General features: G+C 30.6%; 1 protein-coding gene across 1 annotated transcript in view; it reads right to left on the reverse strand.

Annotated features, from left to right (window-relative positions):
* Positions 1 to 5,869: 5,869 nt before the first annotated feature.
* LOC136971189 (ATP-binding cassette sub-family C member 4-like) overlaps positions 5,870 to 24,551 on the reverse strand; it is a 45,188-nt gene continuing 26,506 nt past the window's right edge. The window contains exons 12-27 of the mRNA XM_067265662.1: positions 23,698 to 23,792; positions 21,490 to 21,576; positions 21,326 to 21,422; positions 20,237 to 20,425; positions 18,228 to 18,400; positions 16,571 to 16,830; positions 14,771 to 14,850; positions 14,256 to 14,406; positions 11,529 to 11,762; positions 11,357 to 11,457; positions 11,044 to 11,241; positions 10,812 to 10,967; positions 9,270 to 9,359; positions 8,975 to 9,147; positions 6,112 to 6,217; positions 5,870 to 6,046 (exon numbers count right to left, since the gene is read on the reverse strand). Coding sequence (XP_067121763.1) covers positions 5,870 to 6,046; positions 6,112 to 6,217; positions 8,975 to 9,147; positions 9,270 to 9,359; positions 10,812 to 10,967; positions 11,044 to 11,241; positions 11,357 to 11,457; positions 11,529 to 11,762; positions 14,256 to 14,406; positions 14,771 to 14,850; positions 16,571 to 16,830; positions 18,228 to 18,400; positions 20,237 to 20,425; positions 21,326 to 21,422; positions 21,490 to 21,576; positions 23,698 to 23,792 — 2,367 coding nt within the window. The remainder of the gene's footprint in view (positions 6,047 to 6,111; positions 6,218 to 8,974; positions 9,148 to 9,269; positions 9,360 to 10,811; positions 10,968 to 11,043; positions 11,242 to 11,356; positions 11,458 to 11,528; positions 11,763 to 14,255; positions 14,407 to 14,770; positions 14,851 to 16,570; positions 16,831 to 18,227; positions 18,401 to 20,236; positions 20,426 to 21,325; positions 21,423 to 21,489; positions 21,577 to 23,697; positions 23,793 to 24,551) is intronic.

A 24,551-nucleotide genomic window follows, 5' to 3' on the forward strand; every position in this document is an offset into this window, starting at 1 on the left:
TTAAAACTACTGAACTACTACCGGTTGTGGATTTGTGCTTTTTCAACAGACTGGATACCTAATGTTTTTCGAGAATTTATCGTGTAACACCTAAACAGGGGGTAGTTTAGCATAATGATTTCTTAGGAAAACATTCCTTTCTCTTTTGGCAATTTATCCGCGTGTTGCTTCGCCTTAATCCACCAATTTAATTTAATTCAATCTTAAGTTTATCTTAATGTGTTTCTAATGTTGTAGATGACACTAAATTTCGAAATTTTGAGGTCTTGCTATCATTAGAAGAGAATAAACCTGAACATTTTTACTTATAACACATTTAATATGCTATTGACAAGTGAATCCAAATTTAATCTAGATTTATTATGATGACTTTTTTAAGGTACATTTAAGCGCATAATGTATTTTTTAAAAGATGAAATCAATTTTTAAAAATAATTATACGAATACAACTTTTGGCAGCTGGACAAAAACAATACGCCCAAAGAAACGCCTTCGGAATGGACTTTGGCATGGCTCAACGCCTGCAAAGAAGCGAACTGCAAAGATCTGGTAAAATGTCACCGAGCGAAGAATGATTACACTTTCAAAATGGTTTCTAAAGGTATTAACCCTTAATTCATTATCGAGTTTAAATATAAATATATATTTTTATTAAATTGTCTTTAAAGCAATTCATGTAATGATTAAAAATTATTATATCAATACACAAAAATATTATATCCAACGTGTGCACAATACATGACATAATAAATTAATGTTTTAAATTCTAACAAAAACATAAAATGTATATAATATTACTAATTTAATAATTGTTTTTCAGGATAGAAATAAGGCCCGCAATTTACTTAAGGATATAATGAATCTTATCTTTCTGTAATTTTGTTCCCATAAAAGTTTCTATTTAGGAAATTATATTTGTTGCACCAACCTGTAAGCACGTAAATTTATATAAATATTATATTTCGTAATTCTTTATAACTAAATTAAAAATGTTATAATTGTATGAGAAAATTAATAAACAAGTATGAGATTAAATTGTAATTTGTCTGCTTTATTAACAAAAAAAAAAAAAAAAAAAAACTGGAAAATTTATTACTTTAAGAGAAAAAATATGTGAGATATTTTTGTGTTTAAGTTCACCAGTAGCCGAGTGAATAACACAATATAAAAGTGATAGTTGGTCATGGGTTCGAGCCTTGCCAACTAGCTGGCAACATGCAGTTTTCGGTTTTTTTCCACGTTTGTAAGGCCCCGGACAGAAGATCCACATTGTTGCGCTAGAAAGATGTGCCACAAGTGGCAAATATTCTTTCTCCGTATAATCTAATAAAAACAACTGCGGGTCGTTCATACTAGCCATTTTGAAGTAATACATGTAGAAGCGAAACTCCATTATTAACAAGAAAGTGGTGCCACTCTGTCGCTACAGGCGTTTACACGAGTCACATTAACAGGCCATTCGATTTAACGGATATCGCAGTTTATAAAGAATCTTTCTTCTTCATTGTTTGACAAATATCGTTTTGATACCGATAGCCATCTACAAACAGGCTATCAAGGAAGCTAAAATTCTATCATGGATTGAATTTTGCTCGTTGGCGTCTACAGATCCATGGGGATTCATTTACAAAAGTTGTGCTTTCAAATTGAAGACTGCTACTTGTCTCACAGGACTTTGTGGAATAGACGGCAAAGAGGCAAACATGGAAGATACCATTGATCTTTTACTACATACCCTGTGCCCTGAGGACATTGTTTCAGAGGACAGCACAACACAGCAAATCATAAGAAATCAGACTGCCTCTTTTCTTCAGGGCCCTTGTCCACCATCCTCTACGGCACTGGAAGTTAATGAGGCAATTAAAAGATTAGCACGTAAGGTCCCAGGCCTCGATAAAATTTCGGCAGATATTGTAAAGGAAATATGGGAACATCGACAGAAATTTCTCTGGTTATCTATAATTATTGCCTTCAATACAATATCTTTCCAATGGCCTGGAAGAAGGCAAGACTTGTACTCATTTTTAAAGTCAGAGACACGCCTGTCACTTCACCACATGATTACAGGAACATTTCTCTGTTGCCCATTATGGGAAAAGTTTTGGAGAGGTTGATTTTGAACAGGACGGTTTGGTTTATTGATAAAAATAAATATTTTCATGAGCAACAATACGGATTCCACAGTGGCTATGGTACTACAGACGCTATTCTATCAGTAATTACTAAAGTGAAAGAATTGCTAACTACCCACCCCTATGTGTTAGGACTAAGTTTGGATATTGCGGGAGCTTTTAACTCGGCCTGGTGGCCTATGGTACTCTTCAGACTTCAACAAAGTAAGTGCCCAGCTTATATATATAATATATTATGGAGTTACCTGCAGGACCGCACATCTACCCTCTGCGTTGGCTCAAGGACATATACAAGACACATTTCTCGTGGCTGCCCACAGGGCTCAGTATTGGGCCCATTTTTGTGGAACCTGCTATTCAACGGATTCTTAAATGAAAAATTTGGAAATGACTGGACAGTGTTGTACGCAGATGACGTAATGGTACTGGTGGCGGCTTTCTTTCGGGCAGAAATAGAAGTAAAGGCTAATTCCATTCTGGCAAAAATAAAGGACTGGGGCGAAACGAACAAACTAGAATTTAACTCAAACAAGACAAAGGAAATTATTTTTACAAAGCCAAGAGCACCACATTTATATCAAAGAGTACCTATTGTCAAGGGAGTCGCCAGGGGGAGGGGCAGAGGGGCAGCTGCCCTCCCCTAGAAATTCGAAAAAGTTATTTAAATGCTAAGTTTTAATTAAAATAATCTTCTTAGGCGTCTTGTAAGTTAAAGAAAATGTTTTATTTGAGATATTTCTTTTCCGGTACATAGTAAATGATTAAAACTTTATGAATCGTTTCTATTTTACCTACATACAATTCATATCATCTATCAATTTACATCATCTTGCCCCCCCTTACCCATTGGCTGGCGTCGTCCTTGCCTATTGTACATATGGGGGATAGTAGTGTAAAAGTTGTAACATCATTAAAGTACTTGGGCATTGTCATTAGCCACAAGCTTTGCTGGATCCCCAATATCAAATATATATGTAATAGGACAAACAGGATGTTCAATGCACTCTCAAAGATAGCAAAGTCAAAGTGGGGATTGTGTTCTGAAATAATGAGTATTATTTATGACTCAGTGTTCCTGCCCATTATTGGCTATGCTGCACCTGCTTGGGCAGATGGGTTAGGGAAAATCCATATTGACAGATCGGGGAAAAAAGTACATTAAAGGACAATTCTTAAGCTTCAAAATCATATATTTATTTTTCAACATAGTCACCGTTAAGGCTAACACATTTCTCCCAACGTGTAAAAAGTTTTTACATTCTGTCACTAAAAAATTCTTCCGACTTTTCTCAAATCCAGGCTGCCTTCATCTCATCGTCCGAGGTGTAAGGATTACTCTTGAGGTCTCTCTTGAGTAGAAAAAAAATTAAAAATCACAAGGAGCAAGATCGGGAGAATAAGGAGGGTGTGGAATCGGTTCAAACTTCAGGTTTTGAAGAGCTTCTCCAGTTGCGCGCAGGTGGGTGGTCGAGCGTTGTCATTTTGCAAGATTATTAACGCCAGGTGATTATTGATGGAATGAGAAACTTCTTACACGTTGGGAGAAATGTGTTAGCCTTAACGGTGACTATATTGAAAAATAAATATTTGATTTTGAAGCTTATGAATTGTACCTGTACTTTAATGTACTTTTTGCCCGATCTTGTCACTTATTTTTGTTCGTGTTCTACAAGCAAGTGTGCATTACTTATCAGCCTACCCTCGTATTATAAGTACATCATATTTTTTGACAAAATTCATATTGTTTCATATCTATTTGGACTTCTTTTTATTTGAATAACACCAAACACAACCACACATAGTCTGAATCGATTTTTGCAATTGTTTCACTTCAATATTTTTTCAAGCATCCATAATTGCTAATTTTAACGGATTTACTTGAGAATGATGCTTGTTTTAATCTTAAACTATTTTTGTTATTACACTCCACAAATTTTGTGTTGGACTAAAATCTGGAATTCTAGAAAGCAAGTCTAATACTTTTCGTGTTTTCGTTAATATCGTTTTTTAGTTGATTTTGATGCATGGAGTGAAGCATTATCCTGTTGAAATATCCAATTATTTCCACTAAGTAAAGGTCTTAATGTAATCAAATTAATGTTTAACGTATCATGATATTTTGAAGAATTCATTTTTTATCAACAATGACAATATCAGTTTTCCCATTAAACCCAAAAGTATTCAAAACTATTACAATGCCACCTCCTAACTGACTACTCATTATAACTTTGGCTTCTCTTTTCACATTATGCCAATAATATCCATAACAATCGGGTCCATCTAAATTCTACTTTTTTAAAATTTTTTTTCACTTCTTCTTGCAGCTCATGACAAATTTAGCCTATTGAAGATTTTGTTGCTTCTGACCAGGTGTCAAAGTAGGTTTCAATTTTATTTGCAGTATTTTACGTTACTATCACTTAGTCTGATGACACACAGATTTTAGTAAATAGAAACCCATTCGTTTATCTCTGTCAGATAATTTTTTCTTGTGTTCACTTCTCTTCATTTTCCGTAATTTTATTGTTTTGTCTATACACTGGGCACAGTTTTCGAATGAATAATTATTGTAGCTTTTTTTTAAAACTTTCCAGCACCTCGGAATTCATATATATGCACAGAGGCGTAGCTAGGGGGCGGTGGGGGCGGCCCACCCCGGGTGTCACCCGTGTAGGAGTGACACCCGGTAGGCCTGTGCCTAAAAAGAAAAAAAAAAGGTCAACGGCTCGCCTCCCATGACAGTTTCTTCGCCACATTTTGAATTTCAACCTTTAAAAGTTTATTATTTCTTGGAATTGTGTTATTAGTGTTTAAAACTATTTAGATTTCAAAGGTTTAAAATGATTAGCTGTTTGTTATAATATCAAGTGTGATGTAATAACATACCATTCGATTGTTCAACAAAAATGCATTTACACTTGTAAAGTATTATTAGTCTAAACAATTCAAAATTATTTTTTTCTTATAAATTTTCCTGCTACAGATACGTGCGTATCGACTGATTTTCTTTCCAGTTTTTATCTTTACTTCCCATTCCTATTTTATTTCTTATCGGATCATCCGAAGTTTATGAAATTTTAAACCTGGATGTTTACGGTTGACGATGAAGCAAACAACAATTGACTGGCATTTCAAAAATACCCAAATAACTAAATAAGCAACTTTTAAGCAATGTATACACAGTGCGATTGACGAAACAGGAAGCTACCTATCCATACTAGCGCTATATTACTTTCGAAAATTTTATCATACTCTATTGTACAGTACAGTACATTTTCACAAGAGATTTCTTCAACATGGTTTTTGATTTGTAGTTTCAAAAAGTACACGCGGTTTCAAACGAAAAGATGTATGTAAATCAACTAATCATGTGTTTTTACAATGAATCAAATGAATTTTAATTAAAAAAAGGAAATTAACACGAATGCCCAAATTTTCATAAAAATTCCAGTTTATTTAATTGTAACAATGAAAAATTTAACTGAAATACAAATAGTCTCGTTTAGTTCTGTAAAATTCAGTTCTTTTATGGAAATTTTAAATATTTGAAACAATAATTTCTCAAAAACAAATTTATATAATAACTTACATGCATTTTACAGTAGAACTCACAAATATTATCAAACGTTTAGAGTTTATCGATTCCAAACGCGGCAAGGATAAAGATTAGGTTAAGGATTGAAAAAAAACAACACAAGACTACAAAATATACTGCATATCGGTGACGATCCAATGATTTATAATTTTGTTTTTACGATACTTTGTTTAACATAATATTTATGTTTTGCAATTTTGTATAACTCATTCATTGAAGTTACTCCTGTGTTCTTTACCAAATTATAAAAAGTACCATTTACATTTTTTAGTAATTCATATGGCGAGTCAAATTCCTGTACTTTTCCCCTGTCAAGAACCTGAAATATGAAAACATTTGTTTCAAAATATATTTATTTCATAGTATTAAACAATAGAATCTTACCAAAACTCTATCCGAATCGATAATTGTATTTAATCTATGTGCTATTGTCAGCACTGTACAAGATTTAAATTTCTCACGAAGTATCTTTTGTAAGCAGAAATCAGTGCTAGAAATAAAAAAAAGAAAAGAAAATGTATTATAATATTTAAATATTAGCTTTAATATAAAACATAAATATGATGTACTCCTTCCCATTATTTAAGCAGCGCATTGTAGAAACTCGTGAAAACGATGCAACGATAGTCTATGCTTCTAAATTGTTAGAAAACAATTTCTAAATATCAGACAAATTGCAAATATATTAAGCAGCCATATAAAAACGGACAAGAGTGGCATTATTACGGTGGCAAGCAAAATTTTAAGGATAATTGTTTAAGTTTACTTGTTGGTTAACTTTATTGGTTCATGTTTATATGCTTTAAAAGTAAAATAGTATGTTTATTGTTTATAGAATAGTGAAAAATTAATGTCAGATTATTTCTTACGAAAAATAGAAAATAGGTAATTTAAGTTAACAAAATTTTACAGATAACTGTAACAGTAACTGCAAATCTTGTGTACCTCCGCTCTTGGATATCCTCAGAAATGCATTCTATCATACTCATAATACATGTTTAGATTGTGGGAGGTGATACAACAATCCGTGCTTTCCCCCAATGCAATCTTTAAGTATTTTACTGAAATGTATTGTTTGTAATTAGCATACACAGTTTTCGAAAGCCTATCCCAGATATTCTCGATTGGGGTTAGATATAGAGGTCGAGTTGGATGATATAACAGTTTGAAATCTTTCACTAAAATCAAGTTTTTTGTGTTGCGAGAAAAATTAGCAGATGCATTGTCTTGCATGAAATAAAACCACCTGCCTGCTAATTTTTGCACATTAAAAAGAAAAGTTTTTTGAATTAGCTGCTAAAGATTTTTTAAATCCATTCGTCCATTTATGAATGCAATGGGTGACTTTCCCATGCAAGAAATGGCACCCCACATCATAATGGAACCACCATCCATCTGTCTTCAAGAAAAAATCCTTTCACTTTTTTGCAAATTATGAAAGTTCACAAACCGGACCGCCTAGTTTGATCTTTTCCATCAAAAATAATCCATTGTCATTTTGTATCCCAGGATATAATTTTGTACGTCAGTAAATCCAATGATTTTATATTCTTTAGGTGGTTTTCATTTAAATTTATTGTTGTTAAATTGTACTGATAATTTTATCACTGTTTGAGATGCACGAAAATGAACTTTTAACTGTGAATAGTTCAAAAGTTTTGATGCTGACATCACGCTGTTGTTGCAACTGTCAAAATATGCCTCTTATTTCTTGTTTTTGTCGTAGAAGGTATTCCAATGTTGTTTTTCTATTAGTATTTACTAGATTTTTAAATATAATCGTACACAACCATGAAAATTCTTCGTATTTCGAAAGATATTGCGCAATAGTTTCGTAGTTGTAGCCATAAAGTATCAATTTGTCCTTGTTTTTTCTCTGTCAGTTTTACACTTTTCCTCATGTATGACAGATGATTTTATTTTACATGAATATATGCAAGTATTTTATATAAGTACACATCCTTAATTAGTTATTTACATTTATATAAAAAATTGAAGTTATTTTTTCAATTGTCTTTAAAGGTTTGTCAACATAAATTCGCTGGTTTTCTACTTCTCAGAAGAAATTCTATTAAAATTCTATTCTAACGCCAGTTTTTCAAATTTGTATAAACCTATTATTTATTTTAAAACACATGAACTTGACTGTACCAATAACTCTAATAAAGTCGATTGTTTTGATAGATTTTTTTGCTTGTATTGGATTTGTCCCACACTGTAACTGAGGCTTTGTTGAAAAGATGATAACGTGACTTTGTTGGCAAAAAAAAAACAAAGATTTCGTTATTATCGGAAGTGGTTCAACAATTATGACACAGATTTCAAAATTACCGTTTATCATATCAAATATGAGAAGAAAAATTTATGAATTTAATGAAATAATTTCAAAATTAGAGAGAAATTTGCAAAACATGAATTGATTCGTGATTCACGATGTTTTACATATTTCATCTTCTAATATCATATCATATATTTCAATTGGATACCTTCTAAAATATATTTTAGATAAGTTGTATATTGTACACTAAAAATACATCGTACATATTTTATTAAATTCATACATGTCAAAATAAAATACTGAAAATTTATTACTTCGTGTTTGAAGGGCCTGTCCAGAATACAATACATTTGTATTCATAAACCTTAATGTATTTATAATTAATCTATGTACAAATACTATTAACGTTACAGATTTGACAAAGTGAATTATATCATAATAATGGTTGCTCAATGCTCAAAAATAAGCTATTTGATATATGATTATAATTCAAACTGAAACAATAGGTGACTAGAAAATAATCTAGAGTGTTGGGGGAAAACGTCACTTAACATTTCTCTACAGAATATAGAATGTACCCAAAGTTAATTCGCTTATGTCAGGAATACATTACAATAAGGGAAAATCAGATTGATGTGTGTTACACGCACGGCCGCCGTATTTAATGCAACTCCGAAACTAAATGTGAAGAGGGTTATGTGACACATCATTTAGGGTCAGAATTTCACAAGGAATTGTTTTCTGAATGATTTTATTGACCTACTTCGAACGCTACAGAGTTATGCAAGTTACATGATATGCTCAATGCACATTTTATATTTTGAAGCAGCAGTGTTAAGTGACTCTCTTTCCCACCTGTACAATGTAAACAATTATAACAATTATCTTGGCAGTAATAATTATTATTAACTTAAATAATTTTACATTTGAAATTAGATAATATCTTCTGTATATTTCGTATCTTTTTACCTTTTATCAATATTGGATGTTGCTTCGTCCATGACAATAATTTTATTCTGACGAAGAATGGTTCTGGCAAGACAAATTAATTGTCTTTGTCCAACGCTGAAATTTTTCCCTCCTTCTGTTAAGTGTGTATACAATCCGCCAGGTAATTTACCAATAACTTCTTTTAACTGCACCTGGTATATAAATATTTTCTACGTATAAATGTGAAAATGCATTCATTTACAAAACAGAAATTCAAAACTCGAATAGTAGCGTAAATTTAAATACATGTATTTTTTATTTATTTATTTCTAACCTCTTCAATGGATTGCCACAGATTTTCTTCCGAATATTCATCAAAAGGATCGATATTTTTTCGAAGAGGACCGGTAAATAACATTGGATCCTGGAAAAACGACACACATTTCTTGTATTAATCAGAGTTGAATAAAAGGTACTTTACGATTTCTCATGTTAAATTGAGTGAATAAAAATTATGAAAAAGCTAAATATTTAAATAATTTATCTGATTTTGTACTGAATAATTACCCTGAAAAAGGATTGATGAGTACACATTAGAAATATCTGGAAAATCCTTTTTTACTTATTTCTCAAAAACTTTTTGTGTAAGTTCGAATTACAGAGATTTAAACTTACTGTTAGCATATTAGTATAATGCCATTGATAAATTAACTTTACTACTTAGTTAGAACAACATAATAATTCATTATTCCAACAATTATAGAACAGTGTTGTCAGTTACCAGCAGTTTTTTATTTCTACAAAATGCAATATGTACATTTTTGCTGTACATTTTGTAACAACTCACAGAGCTGCTTGCATTCAGTTCTGTATGCAAGCTCTGTGTGAAAATCATTTTTGTTTTTGATCCAGAGAACAAATTCTGTTCATGTAGCAACGGTCATCTTAATTTTGCTTTTATTTCTTCCCGGTGGATCAGCTTGCTACGTATTGAAAGAAATTTCGACTCGAAGAATTTTAACAATTCAAAATCATTACCAGACAATTGCAAATTATTGAATACTTTTCATAAAATGTCTGATTAGTTACCATGCGACTATGCTGTAATTGAAAAAATTTTCATGACTCAAAGTGTGAGTTTAATTATTTACTTCTAAATGATGCCATGTTGCTGCATTCAAAGTGAGCAGAACTAGCCTGTATTAACTCTGTCATGTCACAAGATATACTATCAGGACCCCAGTGAAATAGTTTAATTGCCCTCAGCAGGATCTTTATTGGCACACTTCCCAGTTGACATGTACTGGCAGGAGCTTCGCTTATGTAAATTACAATAATAGATGATGCCAGAGTTGTTGCACAACGAATAATCTTCTTTTCTTGTGGATTCTGGGATTTGGATCACGTTGAATATTGTGTGAAGAGTGGCAAAGGATGATGATGAAGTTTTACAGTTTTAGCTATATGTACTGTACAGTACAATGAGAAATTTTGATTTCATTTTTCCGATATTAATGAAATTTTATATTAATATAATCTTTAACTATACACAACATTTTATTTATATTTTGAAGAATTTGAAAATGCATTCAGATCTTTGAATTATACAAATTAGGAGTCATTATTAAGCAGTTGATATACGAAGATTTATCCATTCTTCATCCATTATTCAAAAGAGAAAACAATAAAAAATAATTTAAATAAAATACTTAAATAATTCGTATTCTGCTTTACATATGTGGATAAACTCATTTTATATCTGTATCATATGTATTTTATCTCATTTAAAAATTAGAAGTTTTATATAAGAAAGATAATTTTGTACAGAAATCTTATTAAAGAAATAATTGTTTCGACTAAATTAATTATCGTTTACTTGAGGAATGATCGAGATTTTGCTACGTAGATCCCGAAGACCAATATCTTTCGTGTCAATACCATCAATTGTAATCGTTCCTGTTGGCTCTGACATACGAAATAATGCAGCTATTAACGAACTCTTTCCCACTCCTGTTCTCCCAACAATTCCTATCTACAGTTAATAAATAATAAAACAATTTCAGACAATAATTACAAGTAATGTTTCCTGAATGTGTTCAAATGTTTACCTTTTCTCCCGAGCGAATACGAAATGTTAAGTTCTTTAAAACAGTGTTTTTATCTTTAGCATATTGTAAAGAAACATTATAAAACTGAATTTCTCCTTTTTGTGGCCAATCAGCTGATAGCTTTTTATCAGGTGACGTTTCGTATGGTGCTTCTGATTTCAATTTGCTATAATTCACAATGCGTGTTACCGAGTTCATCTGAAAAATTTGATAAATATTAAACTCATTTCAGCTTTACGTTTATTTTATAGTGTTTAAGTATGTGTTTTAAAACTTTTCTTGTGTAATTGTTAATATTTTAAATAAAGTATACCTGAAATTCCATTTCAGACGTTTGTTTAATAAGCAGTTGAAAATACAAAAATATCATTAATCCGTAATTCATGACTAGTCCGATTTTGCTTCCTGCATCATCTACAGTTGCAATTATAAATTCAATATTATTTATATTATATACTAAAGAAAATTTTAATATAATTACCTACCTGTATTAATTGAAAAGATGAAAACAAGAACAGTAATAATTATATTTATCAAACAAACGATCTGTCCATATGTAGAAATCCATCGATTTAACGCTAAGAAAATAAACCATATTGCATTGTGCCTATCTTGGTATCCATTAAAAGTGGATATAAATTTACTTTCAGCATGAAATGCTCTGATGGTTGTAATTCCATAAAGAGATACACTTAGATGAGAAAATACTGGACTCCTAACTGGCAAAATAATGTTTTTATATATATAATTTAATTATTTAATTGATTCTTTCCTAATTGATATATATTATAATCTAATTATTGCATTTATAAATTTATTAATGAAATAATTAATTTAACACAAGAAGTTTATGTAAGAAATTGAACAGATTTTAGAATTGTAAGTTAAAATTAATTGTTTATATAAATTAATATATATTTATTCAGTTAATTCTCTTCTAGAATGTCTAATAATTATAAATAACTACTTTTTAATTTAGACATTTCTGGAATTTAATTTGAAATTGGTCATTAAATTTAATACAAGATGGCAGCATAACTGCCTATCTCTAGTGAAATTAATTCATTTCTAATATTTACTTATAACCTTTACATAGCCCAAGAATTTGGTATATCGTTTGGAGTGTTTATTGTATAACGGGCTATGGTTGTTGATGTTTATATGTAATATGTCTGAACACAAGTTTGGAAAAATGTGTGATCACAAGCGACACTAAGATGTTTGCAGAACGAGTGCTAAACACAGAGTGATGGAACATGCCCACAATCCGTAACTTCCCCTCTCTTGTCACTCGTTATGCGAAACGTAGCTCGTTAAGCGAGGCATTTTTTACAATTTATTATGCTCTTTATGCGAATTACTCGCTATGTGAGGTGCTCGTTAAGCGAGGTTCCACTGTATTTTATAAATTACTGTTTACTAGAAACTGATTTTAGGATGATTTAAATTCCCTCCTGTTCCTAATCCTTCAATATCTGGTTTCAATTTTTATCTATCTGACTCTGTTCTGGAAATAAACGAAGGACAGACAGACAGGGAAATGTATACGTCTACAGTTTCTTCGTATTGCATTCCAACAACTAAAGACATTAAAGAGTGTTATATCAAAGAGATAGTGTGTGAAATAGTTATTTCCGAAATAGCTTACCGAGATATTTGACATTCTGATGAGATTTATGATAGGCAATTGTGGGGTGCAAACAATACTTGTATTGAAATGAGGAATTTAAAGTTTGTTTCAAGAGTCCTTATGCATGTGATTATATCTTGATATAGCAAAAAGAAGAGCTTCTCTTAAAAGGATTGTTTTTAAGAATTTTGCCCAAATAATTAAAAATGAATAAAAACGGATAAGAGAAATAATTCTCCTCTGATAATTAATGCAGTCGTTTGGGCTTTATTTTTTCCAAAATTGTGAAATTATCATCAGCGCATCAGAACTATGATTACATAATTAATTTCCACATTTTTATACTAAAAACATTCATAGGTTGAAGAAAATGAGTTTTTTTATGCTCATTTTATTGTAATATTATCAAAAGGTGCAAAAAATAAACATATAAAATTTTATCTCGATATAAATTATCTCAAGTCACTCTAATTGACATGGAGTTTGTTTGTGAATTCAGAGAAACACTTTATATTTGAAGGACACGAAAAAAAGAGTTAATTACTTTTGCAGGAGAGAGTAAATAAATTAGGCTCCCTAGTATTATTAGTAATCTGCTAATTCTTTTTATAACTATATAAACAAATCTTCCATTTTGAAGTGATTTAAATATGAATGTTATTACTTTATTCTACCCAGAAAAATGTTTTCATATTTTTATGCGATATTGTCGCCCAGTTGTCAAAAATCTAATACACAGATTCAAAAATAAACATCTCTCTAAATCTAATAGAAAACATCAAAGTTTTATGCTGATTGTTAAGACAGGAACGTTTTCTATATAAGCAATACTTCGATGCTACAAATACTCCGTGGTCCATCAAATTTTTGGAAATGTACGACGTGATGTCGAATGCGTAAATTAAACAATTTACAATTTAAAAATCCAGAAGCGAGTTGCTTAACTTTTCCGGCAACATTTCGTGGCGTCACCTATTCATGTATTAAATTATATATATTTTTTTTAATTTATATTTTTAACTGTTATAAAATGGCCAAAAGCTTAATTTTGACGATAGGGATTGGTTTTATAAAAAATTGTAAATGCTAATAACGAGTAAAATCGTCTTTAAGTCCGATCCTATGGAAATTCACACGACCCCTTGTCGCACCTCCCCTGCTATTTTTAATCACGAAAGCATCAGCCCCTCTGCCAAATTTCAGAAATTTTCGACAAAAAGCACAAAAGTTATCAAGCTTCAAAGAGGGTGAAAAAAATCTTCCCCCCGCATTCACATACACATATACACACTAACATCCATACATATAGAAAAAACACTTCCGAATTTTTTGCATTTCTTAAAATTTCAAGGTATGTTGAGCTTAAAAATGTAAAAATCTTGCGGCAGGTCATTTTTTGACCGATCTTCAGACTTTTCCTCTGTTATATATAACAACCAAAAAAGTAAAAAGTCAGAAATTATGAATTTTAAAATTATTCTAGAAAATTACTCAAAAACACAATAAAAATTTCGATCTTAATAATCTCCATGCTGTTCAGAGCACAAAAATTTATTACATTAACTGAAGTATTGATACTTACATTTTCCTTCCATATATTTTATGCTTTGCAACACTCGGCTATGGACAGTCCACAAAAAATAGAAAAGGATTGAAAGAACACAGATTAATATTAGTAGATAAGGACATATTATCGCTTGAATCAAAAACATGCCAATGTAAAGTCTGTATCCCTAAAATAGAACAACGTAAATTACTAATGAAATAAATACTTATATTTATTTTTCAAATTTATGAACAGTACGACGTACGTTATTACTAATAAAAGAATTTTAGAAATTTGTAAAAAAAATGTATATGTTCCGTAGAAATTTGCAACTTATAATGTCTGTTGCATAACAGCAATGTCTGTCAAAGTAGGGGTTTACAGCCATGGTTACGATCATTTAATACAGAGTCATATATATACGTAATTTCTACTTTTCAACGATATTTAGTGAATTTTGCAGTCAGAAATTACCCTTCATCTATGATAAATAATATATATAGATATATTATACAAATTACTTCACAAATTCGAAATGAATGCGAACTTACTCTTATCAATTGGTAATAAATAGAAGGTAACGTATCGTCCATATTATTAACATCTTTGGAAAACCGATTTAAAATTTTTCCTGGAAAATATCAAAATATAAAATATTAATTAAATTAAATACTCGTTTAAAACACATTTATGCCGATATAATAATAATAAGAAGAAGAATACCGCGCATTACAATCTGCATAGTTCAAGTCACTAGACAGAACTGATTTTACATTTTTATAATGAAATTTTGTAGAATATACGTATTTATTCTATGTCTAAATAAAAAATTAGTCTTTAATTAGCATTAATGTCTAAATTAAAAAAATTATGTTTAGGTTCTAAACACAGTTCTATTTAACCCTTAAATGGTTTGGAAGAGTCTGTTGGATTTATATACACTTTTAAATAAAATTTCTATCAGAGGTATAAGTATCTGTTTAGCAAGAAACTATGAAGTCTTATTAAATGATCACTAATTAGATAAACTATTAGATTTTTTATGCAATAGATTAATCGCAATTTTTTATGATCAAGGTGATAAAATATTCTATTTAACAGAACGTACTCTTTACTGATCAGGAAGCATGCAAATTTGATCGTCAATCTATTGAATCAAAAGTCTGTGATGGAATTTCGGAATCAGTAATAAAGAACGCATATTATGATGAATTTGCGTGAAATGATGGTATAATTTGACCAAAAAGAATACGTTATCCATCTGGGAACGTGGTTTACGGGAAATAATCAAAGGATCCTCTCCACACGGTTATAATGCTACCAGATTTATATTGAGAAGCGAAAGATGCATACTTCCTTTTCGCTGCACATATTTATATCTTCGTGGATTACTTTGCATTCATAAGTTCCGGACTTCTTAATGTTAATTAAGTTCTTAATGCACATATTTATATCTTCGTGGATTACTTTGCATTCGTAAGTTTCGGACTTCTTAATGTTAACTGTCAGATATGACGCTTAATCCTGTAGAAAATTGTATACTGTTCATCGATAGATTATCTTACTTATCAAGCACAAACCTGCAGATTCGATATTACGCAAATGTATTAATAAAAAATCAGGCAACGAGTTGTTTAACTTTCCGGGCAACATATAAAACTGCGTGTGTGGCATCATCTGTTATAATATTTTATGAAATATAAAAAGCTATTTCTAATTATTATAAATTGGCAAAAAGTTTAATTTTTTGAGTAGGGACGGGTTTTTATTTTTAAAAAAATTGTAAATGCTAAAAACGAGTAAAATCGTCATTAAGTCTGACCCTACTGGAGATATGACACACATCGCCAGGCGACATATCTCCAGTCGCTCCATCCTGTCGACATTTAACCAGCAAAATTTAACACTTCAATCTTCCTAAAACACAAACCTCCGTGCCGTGGAAAATTTCAGAAACTTTTGACAGAAAGTATAGGAGTTATTGAGCTTCAAGTAGGGTGAACAAAATCACGCCCCCAAACAAACATCCATATATACAGAAAAAAACCCCGAATTTTTTTTGTATTTCTTGTCGTTTCAACATGCCCTGATTTCAAAAATGTAAAAATCTACGGAGGGGTCACTTTTTGATCAATTGCCATACTTTTCTTTTATATATATAACAGAGCTGGGAAAGTAATAAGCAGAATTTTAATCCGTGTAGAACCGAAACGAATATCTGTACTATATTTTAATAAACAACAGATAAGTTATGTTAGTATAATAAAAGTATGTTTAATTACATACTTTTAGCGTGTTATAGAACTAAATGTTTAACTTGACAATGAAATAAACTAACACATTTTACATACCAACGGGATTGTTATCCAAAAATGATATTGGAGTTCGAATAATACAACGAAGCATATCTCTATGAAGCTTGGAAGATGCAGTTGTGAACATTCGAAACAATAATAATTCAGAAAGCATCATTGTGAGGAATACTGCACATATCAATGCAAAGTAAACATATATGTTGAATTCTTCACTTTGATAAAATTCTTCATTGCTGTTGTAGAAAGATTTCGTCTCAAATGAAATATTTTCGCTATGGATTCTCTTATCATTCATCCTGAAAATTAAACATCGACCATGCAAGTATTTATTTAATTATTTTAAAAGTTTTAATAGTTCATTAACAGAATGAAATACAAGTAAACTAGTATAGATGGAATAAGTAGGGGAGACCGGGGAAACTTCGGCATACGGGACAAGTTTGTCAATCGCATTTTCTTAGAAACAAAATAAAAGGAGACTCTCTTTAGAGGTTAGGCAGTTTAGTTTTATTAGTGGCTTGTTGAGTGGGGTGTTTGTATTTTTTTCCAACAAGCGCAGTTGAATTAACAAGTAAATTGTCATTTTCATTCAACTTCATGTAATAGTTTGCTTCCATTTATATGGAATTGGCATGTTTTGTTATAATTCCATAATAACGAAAGTTGCTTTTCCTGTTAGAAGGATAAAACATTAACTTATTTACGTGACCAGATCATGGCTTAGTACCCTATTCTCAGGGTTTCACTTAATGTTTCTAAATCGTCACTATTGGGGCATCTTCGGCAGCGTTGCCTATCTTAAACAATTTGCTGTTAAGCATATACGCACTCACTTCGTTTAACCTTAATATCCGGTACTTCTTGATCATCAAAACTTTCGTTTTGATGATCAAGAAGTATTGTTTGTTCGAATAACCTGAGGCAGTCCTCGGGGAGGACGAAAACGTTCGTTTTGATGATCAAGAAGTACCGGATATTAAGGTTAAACGAAGTGAGTGCGTATTAAATTAACCGGTATTAGGGAGAAGTAGATTGGGTATGTTAAGCATATTTTATTTCTACTGTTTATTTGAATTCACTAATTCATTTTACTTTATATTGCTTTTAACTTGCATTATAATGTTTTCATTTATTATCTGTTTCATTTTTTTCGTAATTAATTTTTTTTTACACTTTCTTTACTTAAATATGCCTTTGATCTTGTATTTCGTTGTTATAATATTAAATAGGTCTTTGGAAGAGTATTTCTTTGTTTTAATAGTGAATTCCAACGTATACATTGTTAATAACACAAATTTATATACCTCCCTGTCTTGCTCCATTACTGTTGCGGAAGTTGCTGTTACGGGGCAACTTCGGCAATCGCTATCTCTTTATAAAGTTGTTGTTATTATAATTATTTTTATTTCCAAACTGATTTTAACCAGTTCTATGGTAAGGTTACATTCTGGTAGACAATAAACAACGCTTTTATTTCAGTTTACAGCAGTATTTCTTACACAAAATTTAACTTATTCTTAACATGCCGAAGTTGCCCCGGTCTTCCCTATATATATTCATGGCAGTTCGTAAAGTATTGTATTTTTGTTAACAAAAGAACATTAGTGAAGTGATTTCATTTTTTCTCATTAAACACTGTTTAAAGAAATAAATTTACATGTAAAAATTTAAATTAATAATAGTTAGGACCTACCATTTGACTAACCAATAGTCACTGGCATTTATAATGCACTGCGATACAATAAGAGCAACTAGTACAAAAATCTTAAAAAACAATCCCGCTCCGGCATTCACATATTCTTTATAAACTGAAATTCCTACTAATCCCACTCCATCGTCACGTGGTATTTTGTTCTTTTCGGCTTCCTACAAGAAACAGTTTAAAAATGATATAAATTATCCGTTATATTACGCTGGAACGTAGGTCAAGATATTTTAATATTTTTTACTTGTAAAACATACAGTATAAAGTACAGTATTTAAATTGCCTCCGAGGTTCTGGTTGAAAAAAACAGTGGAATCTCACAGATACCATACCATATCTAAAATATGGTAAATTTTCAGGAAACTGTATAAGTGTAACCATTGCGAGTCTTTAGGCAATAATTTTATGATTTGACGCGATATAAATTTAAAATAAATTTACGTTTATAAAAATACTTTTTAATTCTTCTTATTTCTTGCTTTTTTAATGTCTGGACCAATTTCAATTCCAACCAAATGAACCAATAAATTTTTTTTTGACAACATGATTTTTCGTTCATTATGTTGTACTATTTTTTATGATGAAAGCATGAATATATAATATATAATACTTAAAGTTTTTTAACTTTTTAAATTGTTTGCTATTATGTAAAAATGGTTATCAAGGTTACCATATCAGTTATCATGGCCATGCTTTGGTAATATTATTGGGAATTTTTAGATGGTATATCTTTTAAGTTGCGCATTCGACATAATCTCGTAAATTGCCAAATTTTGTTGGTCCACGCAGTATTTGTTTGATTTCTTCATTCCACGTATAGAAAACAGAGAAATGTTTTCTATACGTTCCGGATCTGTTATGTATAGCAGAGAAAAAGTACCGCGATCAATCAAAAAATGAGCCCCCCCGAAGTTTTTGGTCACAGGGGACCTTGAAACGTGGAGAAATAAAAAAGTTTGGGTTTTTTCCCTATATGTATGGACGTTAGTGTGGAGGAGTACGATTTTGTTCACCCTATTTGAAGCTTAATAACTCCAGTGTTTATGTCAAAAATTTCTGAAATTTTGCAGGGAGGTTTGGATATTAGGTGATTGATGCTATTAAATTTCGGTGATTAGTGGTCGAGAGGATGGGGAAATAAATAAGATTATTTGTATCCCCAGTAGGGTCAGTCTTAATCGAGATTTTACTTGTTGTTAGCATTTACAATTTTTTATAAAACTTATCTCTACCCTTAAAATTAATCTATTTGCCATTTTATAACAGTTAAATAAATAAATTAAAAAATATCATAACAGATGGCGCCACCAAATGTTGCTGGGGAATGTTAAGTAACTCGTTTCTGGATTTTTTCATTTTTGATTCTAGAAAACCGACTTTTGTCAACTTAGGGAGTATATCGCATAAACAATTAAAAATTAAATTAAATTAACCAGATTTTACAAAACTAGTTGTTAATGAAACTGTTCTTCCACGTAAAATAAAACACTATCATTGACGTTTGACCACTTCTATCCGAAAAGGGAGCTTTGTTTACAGATTCACAAAGCAATTTGTGGGATTATTGACATTTATATTAGGTGGTGGATCTGGATTCATTCACTCTATCCAGTGAATATAATCAACTTTTCCTACCAGGACCTGCAAACTTAACACGTCACTCGCAATTTAAAATCAATCTCAATGTCAATCTGTAAAACTTAAGATTATTTACAGCGAGTTAAAATTTGATATGATTATTTGAGTTTTTGGATCAAATTACAGTAAAAGTAGCATATAATTCAAAAATGCATTTTTTTTTTCAATTCAGGGGTATTTCGTATTGCTAAATAGTAGACATAATGTGGATTTCGAAGATGTAATCGTAGTGTTTGATGTGATATGACGATTTGATTACAATAGTTTAGAAGAATGGCATCTGTCAGATGCTGTGAGGGAAACTGTTCGTTGAAAGAATGAAGCAATGAAAGTATGACAACAGTCAAATTAATACTTACCATGTTAGTATTATTAATATCTTCAACGTGATTATGTATCTCAGCTTGAGTATAATTATTCATTTCATCGTCGTTGAAAAGTGAACATTCTAATTCGACATTTCCAGCGATTTCTTGCTGTGATGTAATTCTTGTTTGCATTTCCACGTTTTCCACTTTACTATAATTGCCAATGAATTCACATTTACCCTGTAATATCATGAAAATACATATATAAATACATGTTTTCATTATTTATTTCAAAAGTGAAACTAACGAAAAATATAATAACGAACAAATCAAAATATAGTTACGTAGATTTACATAAATTCAATGTAAAATAATATAATAAAAGTTCTTAATTGAGAAATATGGTTCGAAAAGTAGTGACCAAATTAGTAATTTTCCAAATAGCGCAGAATATACTCCATTTAAAGTGCACAGGTACTGTACATTATACGTTATTTCCAGTTATAGGAATAGCCGAAGAGATTTAGCGTTTTTCACATTATAGTAAAAGTTCGTTAATTCGGTGTCTAATGATTCAAAATCGTCCACTAATACGACAGCTTGCAAAAAGCAGATGTTCCAGATTTGTTCAAAAATTAATAGTAGAATTTTATGGATCCGAATTTCTTTGGACACACGATTCTCTAATGGCAGTGACTGATATAATTATCAGTAGATGTTAAGTAAATTTTACCTTATTAAATACCAGGTGTAAATCTACTTATCTACTAATATCAGCAGGTAAAATAACAGATGTTGCATATATGTATGAACTTTATATAGTTAATTCAGCTTTAGCAAGAAGTGAAAATAACTTATTTATAATGTTTTATTTAAATCTTAATGCTGACTTCTCATTCGAACAAAGAAAACATAGCACTACACTTCGAAAAATTTCACTTTATTTATGTAAATTGTTATTTGGATTTCAATGGATTGAGTTGTGTTCGGTAATCAATCCAATCCAATGCAATCCTGGCTCTTTTGGTACTGTTAACTTGTTAATAACCAAATTGACGTATTATTAAAATAAAAAATAAAATCTTCAATAAGTTAAAAACTAATTATAAAATCAAAGTAATAAACAATAAATATTCATACCTTATTTAACATCATAATCTTACTTTCAGAGTTTAAGAATTGTGTTTGATGCGTAACTAAAATGCAAATTTTCTTTTTCAGATATTCCATTATACATCTGTGAACATGAAAAACATGTTTAACTGTGTTAAATTATATACATAAAATATAATTTAATTATTTACTTTTCGAATATATGTTTTGCCACTGGAACATCAACAGCACTCAGTGGATCATCAAGGAGAAATATATCGGCATTCAGATAAAGTGCTCTAGAAATTATAAAAACATAACATTAACAATGTGCCAAAAAGCAAAAACATTACCCAAACATCAGATTTGTTGAGGCTCATCTAGCAATAATGGAAAATGATACGACAGAAATTCTATAACAGAAAAATCATGCATTGCATAAAAACACTTAAAGAATTTTTCATCCCATTTCCTACAAGAGTAGCCTCAAATCTGAAGTAACTGAGACTTTGTTATGTATTGATACTTTGTAAAAATGTACACAAAAAGTAATATAATCGTACACATTTCCATTTTACGCTTCAATATAATAGTAGTTGCTAATCGGATCGTATGATGAATCTTGTTTATTAAAATGCAGCTATTTATGTTATGTATTAACAACATAAATGGGACAATTTGGAACAACATAAATGAGACAAAGTATTTAAAAGTAACTACAGTTTCTATTTTGATGTTTGAATAATGTTTTTGTGAATACTTACTGAAAAAAAATTAAAAAGCAATACGCATAAGCATTACTTCCATTTAATGGAAATGTACTGTACATGGGTAAATATAATTACAGAGTAAGTGTTCAGAGCTCACTGTAAAAAACTATTGGAAATTTACCAAATTTGGTAATGTGAATGCGGTTTTGATTTTTGGGAAAGTTCTTTTTTTGTAATATTTAGACATTAAAGAAACATTTCCCGTTGCTGACTCCTTGGTGTTCATATTAGGTACGGTTTCTAATGCATTTCGTGTATAAAATTGTTGCAAAAAGTTCTTGACAGTTCTTCATAAATTCCTGTATCAATGAAACAGTAATTTCAGCTTGGCACTTTTAAGCAAAACACGATTACATCTTTCATTAGAAGCGATGTCTTATGCTTTTCTTATTATGCGTTTGTTAAAAAACTAAAAGAAAATATTTTGATATTTATATTATTAATAAATATAAAAAATTTAATATATTCAAGTGCAAAATAAATAATAAAGATGACGTCTGAATATTGAGAATATTAGGAAAATGGTTTTGCATGTTTTTAAGACTGCAACTTTTCTAAGAAACCAGAACAGAGATGTCAAACACATGCAAACACGGAATGAAAAATTTTCAATGCACCAATAGTGCACGTGAAATAGCAGGGCAATTAAACATTCCCTATACAACAGTGTGGAAAGTTCTGTAAAAATACTAGGTGTTATCCAACCAATATAGTTCTCTTATAAAAGTCTTTCTGATGTAGTCGTAAATGGAAAACATCTGCTATGACACTTCTAGCTTAATGATATGTGATCCTGGCAAATTCTTTGGAGCAATGACTCATTTTAATAGTAATATGAATACTCACACTGCAGTGTTTGTGATAATTCATACTTTTACCAACAAACTGCATTGCACCTAACATAAATGACAATATGATGTGTTTTTCATCGTTTATCATTATCCTTTATTATTTTTTGTGAACAATATTCTTAATCTGGACCAAGAAAATGGCTCGTATATGCCAGTAATAATGATATACTCCAAAACTTCACTAATCATGCCCTACAGCAAAGGATTCGTCTGAAGACCATATATGGAAGATAGAAAACCTCAAGTGTAGGCTTAAATTTGCAACCCTTACTGCAACATTTTTCACAAGAGAAATTGATTACTTAATCATTTCCAATGTTATGGCTACTTCGATTATCATATCTGAATTAGCGTGACTATTTGTTATGTGGCTATCTAAAGAGTCTTGTTTATTAACGCTTTGTTCCTAACCTCTTTTAACTACGTGAACGGTGTTTAGCTATCGAGTATGTTGTATAATGCATTTAGTTTATAGAGGCATATCTTCGATTTAATCATCAATTCAACATTTAATAGCTGTAATTACAATAACATTACTGCAGTTTGTTTCTTAAATTAAATCCCGGAATTTATTAGAAAATATACTAACATGCATATTAAAGGGACAATGCCAAAACTTGTCCTATTGGCTGAATTTCTTTGTAAACGAAACTAGCTAATTAGAAGAGTATGAATACGAAAGTTTATTGAGATTTGCTCAATAGTTCTTTCTACAAAACCTGTGAACCCCCATATTGTTATCATACTGCATTGTTATATCTGCAGTAATAGAAATATAACATTAAAGCAAAAGACTCACCTTGCTAGATTAATTCTAGCCTTTTGCCCACCGCTCATTATCACTCCTCTTTCTCCTACAATAGTCAGATCGCCTTTAGGAAATAAGCTTATATCCTAAAATTAGTAATAGAAATACAAAAATAAAACGGTTACTGCCTGCTCCAGAATTTTTCTTTTTTTTTTATTTTTCTAATATTTTTGACTATTTATGCAGTCATCATCAAGAACGAATGTACAGTATACTAAAATAGTTTTTAAAATTTAAACTCAACAGCGTTCTAAATATGGACCAATAACATACAATTCATATAACGTAAACAAATAATAATAATAAAGTATACGAAAATATATAATACATAATAATATACCATAAAATATAAACAATAATAATAAACTAAATGCGTTGGTTATTAACAGTATTTTTGTATACGAATGTTTTTTCTAGAGTTTTTCAGAGTGTTAATTCCTGTAGATTTTAATGAGTTTTGCATCTGTGAAATGTGATAAATACGGAAGTGTTTCCATAATAGCCAGAGTTGTGGTGTTTTTGCCTGTACGTACTGTACAGTGTACTGTATACATCGTATCGATGTTCCATGAACCTGGTAGGCAGTTTAAGGATATGTATCCTATATATTAATATTTTGACCTATAGTAAAATGTATTTCGTATACTCTTAGGACCGAAGTAGGATCTATTGGGTCCTTGTCATTACGCAATAAATCGTAGACCGCACTGTTGCTCTTGTAAGTTGTTTGTTGCCCTGTCTAATAGCTTTTCTGAAGGTGATATCAATCAATTTGTTTTATGTTACCGGTGCGGTCGTGAAAGGAGTGGGTTTATTATTTTTTTATGAGGCGTGTTCTATGCTTG

Source organism: Centruroides vittatus, unplaced genomic scaffold (genome assembly GCF_030686945.1).
Source record: "Centruroides vittatus isolate TY-2023 unplaced genomic scaffold, ASM3068694v2 contig_235, whole genome shotgun sequence".
In the NCBI taxonomy this organism is placed as follows: Eukaryota; Metazoa; Arthropoda; class Arachnida; order Scorpiones; family Buthidae; genus Centruroides; species Centruroides vittatus.